We start from the raw sequence: 5,774 nt of genomic DNA on the forward strand, positions 1-5,774 counted from the left end.
AGACTTAATATTTTGGGGGTATAATTATTATAGTATATATAATAATTATAATAATTATAAATTTTATAGTTAATTTAATATATATATATATATTTATTATAATTTTTAGGGGTATAAAATTGTAAAATTAATGTATATAATTATTACAGTATTTTTTTAGGGTTATAAAATTATAAAAATAATATTCTGCTTATCGTGTATCATGTTTACCCACGTGTATACCCGACCCAACCCGTTATCTTAACAGGTGTTTATCGGGTTACCCGATAAGACCCGATTCGTTATCGTGTCGACCCAAACACCTGTTAATTTCGTGTAGTGTCGTGTCGGGTTATCGGGTCGTGTCAGAAATTGCCAGGCCTACTTCCGACCATCCCCACTACAATATTTACATGTATTTAATACAATTAATGTGACGTATTTCTAGTATAAATTTATTTATGCCTTCATTCACATCACTAGTTGGCTGTCAAAAAGCAGCAATTATTTTCTTTTAGCCAATTTGATTGAGCCAAATCGCCCCTTAACTCAAAGACCAGAAATGTCAAGGGCATTTAATTAGTCTATAAAAGCTACTTAGTACTACGGTCTAGTGATATCACACACTCTCACCCCATAACATTTCTTAAAAAAAAAAAAAAAAAAAAAAAAAAAAAAAAAAAAAAAAAAAAAAAAAAAAAAAAAAAAAAAGCCTACGAATTGACTAGTTTAACTAGGAAATTATTCCTTTGCCAAATTCTCTTTTTACATTATTATACCAGGCTTCTAATCCTAATCATCAAAATAAACCCAATGATTGTGATTATGTTACATAGTCCAAATTAATTTTATTTTTGCCATTCCTGTATATGAATCAAAAGAGAAATAATAAATACACCATTTTTAATCTCTCACGCATCTGTTTAATTTGTTTGTTGTTTCCATTTTATTTATTTAATTTGATGGCCAAAAATAAAAATGAGTGCAAGAAGCTAAAATGAGTAAAAATCATCTCCCGAATCAAAATCTCCTCATCGGTTGAATTTCCTCCTGTGCCAAAAATTATAATGATAAACACACTCTACAGGATTTTGCACCTACAATATAAGATCAAATCTTCTTTTTGTTTCTGTTCAAATGAAATATTTGAACAAACCATCTTTACATTTGTTGCTTAACTACACAGCTTAAAAGGCAAATGATCGACCAAATGAACTTCATAGCGAAAATATCCCACAAAAAAACCGCACTCAGCGTAATGCAGCTGTCACAGGACGCATAGTGTGGTTGGTTTTAAGGTTGCCGCCACCACGGCTGACCTTTTTGCACGGCGATGATCCCACTCTCTTCCTTTTCTTGTCCAAAGAACTTCCACTCTGAGGTCCTACCATGGCAACTAAGAGTTGACTTGCCCTCCCCTTAGTCAGACTTTTTTTTGAAAGATATCTGAGAGCTTCAGTTCTTTCTGCATCATCTACAACATTGTTCGAAGCTCTTTTACACAACGCATTGTCCGCTGACTTCAAATGATCCATTCGAATAACATTGTTCAATGATCTTTTACATGTCATGTTGTCTGCTGACTTCACATGATCATGTGGAAGACGAAAACTTGGTTCTGATAAATTCCATTCAAACTCGTTAAGTTAGTTGCATTCATACATTTCATGAAGAAGCCAGTAAAATTTTTGGATCAGACTGAATTTTCTTACCTGGAGACTCAAAAACCAAATCTGGACTTGGAGATCTAGGTGGCGTCATAGGTTGGAGAATAACTCTAGCAGACCCCTTATGACAGCCACTTCCAACAAGAGTTGATGTACTACATATATTCTCAGTTTTGAGTGACATTTTATCAAAATTGTTTCTTCCCCGACCTGGAGTCGAAGCATCAATGACACCATCAGTATCTATAGTCTCCTTGGAACAACCAGCATCACGCCTAGATCCGTTAATCCGTTCAGAAAGTCCACTAGCTGCACCTCTAGTGTCAGAGACCTCAACTCCTTTAGGTCTCACTGGACTCAACGAAAGAGTAATCATCTCACGAGCATCGGTGGGTTCATTGGCAGCACGACAATGAACATCATTCACACTAGGAGATAAATTACTGATGTTCTCAACATTCTCTAGAACCGACACAGGTGATGTACTCATAATAGCTGGATCCAAGCATGGCTTTAGTGCTTCCACTACACTCGAAAACCAGGGAGTACCCTTCCTTGCATAGAACAGAATGTATGCCCCCTGTGATAGAACAAATTCTTCTCGAACCCTAGTGACCTACAAAAAGAAAGAGACATGAATGGCAACCAACCACCTCCACACACACTAGATTCCCAAGAATTATAAAGCCACACAGGTAAAACAGTCATAGTGAATACTACAGAATTTATACAGGAAGTATTTACCCTTGAGTCATCCAACCTATGCCATGTATCTGGAGACGACCGAATGAAGCAAAAGTAATGCCCAGAAGTAGATGAGAACCCAACATGCTCAACAATTGCATAAAGTTCGTACTTCAATTCCACCTATTGCAACAAAACAGAGAATTAGAACTCCAGGACGACACCCATTTTTTCATTTTCGTAACATTCGAAGAAACCAAACCCTTGACGTAACCTAATCCTAACCCATTACTCCCACCCTTCCTCACCAATTGAGCCAACCCCAAGGGCTTGAGAGACCACACATTTAAAATTACGGTACCTAAACTGTGCACATAACATTCAGCTGACCTTTATTATAAGATCATTTAATCATTATCATGTATTAACAAACCTTGCATTTCTCGTAACTGAATTCAGGTTGAATAATAAGCTCATAAGCAGCATTGTAAATATACTAATAAGCAGCAACTCACATCGCTGTCAATGTCATTGCCACTGGTGTATGGCTTCAAGTCCAACTCCAGAGGAAACTCTACATGTTTTTCAATCTTCTGAACATTAGATCCATCAGTCTTAAATCTCTTTAGATGAAATGCAGCAACTTGAGGGGCCTGGACAACCACAAGCTGTTTCTCCACCAACACTTCTTCTTTGCACTTCTCACATGTAAACTTTGTCTCAGAGTCATTGATATTTTCTATCTTAGTGAAGGACTCCAGAGCCCTTGGAAGTGTATCTGCTTCTTCAATCTCCAGACTCAGATCAATCAGAGGTTCATACGTGTCAGAACAGTGACCGCAATTGCAACATCGGAGCTGAAAGCAATTCATACATACAAATATCAATAAAAGTTATAACTGAAAATTGATTTTCTGGGTTTCCCATCAAATGTTAACCATAATACAAAGAACAACGGCAGTCACATGTAGTCATACTTTGCTTAGGAGACGACCACCAAAAACCCTTTCCACAAGGTTTTTATCTTGCACAGAGTAACTCTCATCCTTTTTCATACAATCCAGAGAAGATCTCTCAAGTTTATCTAAAAAACACTGCAAAAACTCATGTGCATCTTCTTGCTGGTATCTTTGGAAGTAAGATGAGATATCTAGTTTCATGAGGAGTTAAGAATCACATTCCAACGCGAAAATTCTTGAGTATAACTTAAGCATTTTCAAATCTACGAGTAAAATTATAAACATTACAAAGTGCAATGGAAAATCCAAATTTTACAAATATAAAGTCAAAATCTTTATCAATATAAATATCATTTCATGTGAATGAAAGGATACGATTCAAATTGTCAACAAGTTTCCATGGTGAAATAACTCTTCCTGAAGAAGCTATTGAAAGATCAATGTGATCACGAAGAGCACAAAGAATGCAGAATCCTTCACTACCACCTGAATACTCCCAATTTCATATTTAAATCAGTAAATTTGACTAAGAAATCATCATAAACCGGCAATAGAAACTAATAAATGAATATGAAAAAACTGCAAAAGAATCTAAGGTCTTACAATCACAGGGCATCGAATGATTGGAAGAACGAAGACTCTCCAAGAGCGGCACAGTGTGTGTAAAGCACTGCAGGATTGCATTCATAAAGCATGTGTTACCTAGATTTGCAAGCCCTGCACTCTGCAACACCAAAACCACAACAAATCTCAACATCTTAAGATTACTGAAATCAAAATAAAACGAAAAAAAAACCGAAACAAGCACATCCACAAATGGTAAGCAAAGAAGCACTAATAAAGATGCAAAAAAAAAAAAAAAAAAAAAAAAAAGGAGCATACCACCATAGAGGGTTTGGTTTCTTCCATGGGAAACTGGGATTGTAAAGAAATCAGCGAATCCTTGGTAGAAGACGATGAAGTCCACGGAGAGAACCAAGAAGACGAAAATCGCAATGAATCGGAAGAATTCGATTCACAATTTGATAAATTATTACCGGCAAGATTGAGAGGCGAAGGCAGTAGAGACTGTTCACCTTCTTCTTCTTGTTCTCCTTGTTCTTGTTCAAAAATTGGTGAAGAGCCGTTAGGGTTTGGTAAAGAAGAATCCGGCGATGGGTCGCCTAGGGCTTTCAGAGGCGAAGACCCATCTGCATTTTTGGGCATAGAAGCCAAAGCAAGGCCGTCCATGGCGTCAGGTTGGGAAAATGGCGGAGACCTATCGAGGGTTTCTGCCATTGAAGCTGGAGAAGATGAAATTCTCAGTTGGGTGTTTGGAAGAGGTGAATCAGAAGGCGAAGAGTTGTTTTCTGAGAGAGGGATTTCTTCCATTGATGACTCTGAAGAGATGAAGAGGTGGGATTTACAGAAAAATGAAAATTGAGTGAAATTGGAAATTGGGTTTTGGCTCCACGAATTAGGAGGGAAATGGGGATTTGCTTTTTTTTTTTTTTTAGAACTTTTGTCTTTTCATATTTTTTCGAATGGAAATATTTTTATTCACCACTATCAAATAATGGTAATACTCAATATCATATTTATTATCGTTAGATGAGTTTAAATTTTAAGATCATAAACATAAATCTTAAAATTTAAATTCATACTAACAGTTGTAAGTAGAATAATGAATAAAAATGCATTATTTTTGGGATTTTGGAATTTGAAGAGCCGGTTGGGAAAGAGAGGGAAAAGCTAAAAGGTGTGTCAAAAATATTTTTTGGGTTTAGGAAAAGGAGGGAAAACTTCTTTTTGGGGCCAAATTTGAGCAGAGAGAGGGAAAGAGTGAATCACTTTGACTTGAGCTTCCCCACCACTTTTCCTTAAGTTCCAACTATGCAGATTTTTTAAAAATTAAAAAACAATTTATCCCACGTTCTTAATAAAAATTTGTAACTTTTACTTAACCACTCTTAATTTCTTAAACCATCCTCAACCATTAGGTTAAAACTTAAATTTGTAAGCCATAAAATTTAGGATTAAACTCAAAAATGATGCAGTTTTATTAGATTAGGAATGTGATTGTGTAAATCATAACATATCTAGGATATGCTTATGGAATTCTATCAAATCTCTTAGACTGTATACTATCCTATTAGAGTTGTAATTCTCTTAGGGTAAGGAATTAATCTTCCCTACTACTATAAATAAATCCACAATGAAGTGGAATAAAACATACCTCACAATTACACATCTCTTTCTTCTCTCTTTATGTACCGCACCCCCTCTCTCTCGCCTCCATAATTGTTCAATAAACTATGCATATAACACGTTATCATCAGTCTCTTGACGTTGCGTTAAAAAAAGTTTGATCTTCAATAAGGGAAGTATTACATTTTAATCATTCTTTTTATGATTAATTTATTATTTTATTGAATTGATATACATGTTATTGATTCAATTTAATTTTTCTATGTTGAACGTGATACAACGCATTGGAGATGCAATT

At 35.5% G+C, this 5,774-nt stretch overlaps 1 protein-coding gene across 1 annotated transcript; it reads right to left on the reverse strand.

Annotated features, from left to right (window-relative positions):
- Nucleotides 1-1,010: 1,010 nt before the first annotated feature.
- On the reverse strand, nt 1,011-4,730 carry LOC137732467 (ubiquitin carboxyl-terminal hydrolase 21-like). Its single transcript, XM_068471777.1, has 8 exons — nt 4,172-4,730; nt 3,893-4,013; nt 3,665-3,775; nt 3,308-3,480; nt 2,846-3,187; nt 2,391-2,513; nt 1,692-2,262; nt 1,011-1,597 (listed from the first exon to the last, which is right to left on the reverse strand). Exons 1-8 carry the CDS (start codon nt 4,658-4,660, stop codon nt 1,230-1,232), a joined length of 2,298 nt encoding a protein of 765 aa, XP_068327878.1. The 5' UTR covers nt 4,661-4,730; the 3' UTR covers nt 1,011-1,229.
- Nucleotides 4,731-5,774: the final 1,044 nt, after the last annotated feature.

Source organism: Pyrus communis, chromosome 4 (genome assembly GCF_963583255.1).
Source record: "Pyrus communis chromosome 4, drPyrComm1.1, whole genome shotgun sequence".
NCBI lineage: Eukaryota > Viridiplantae > Streptophyta > Magnoliopsida > Rosales > Rosaceae > Pyrus > Pyrus communis.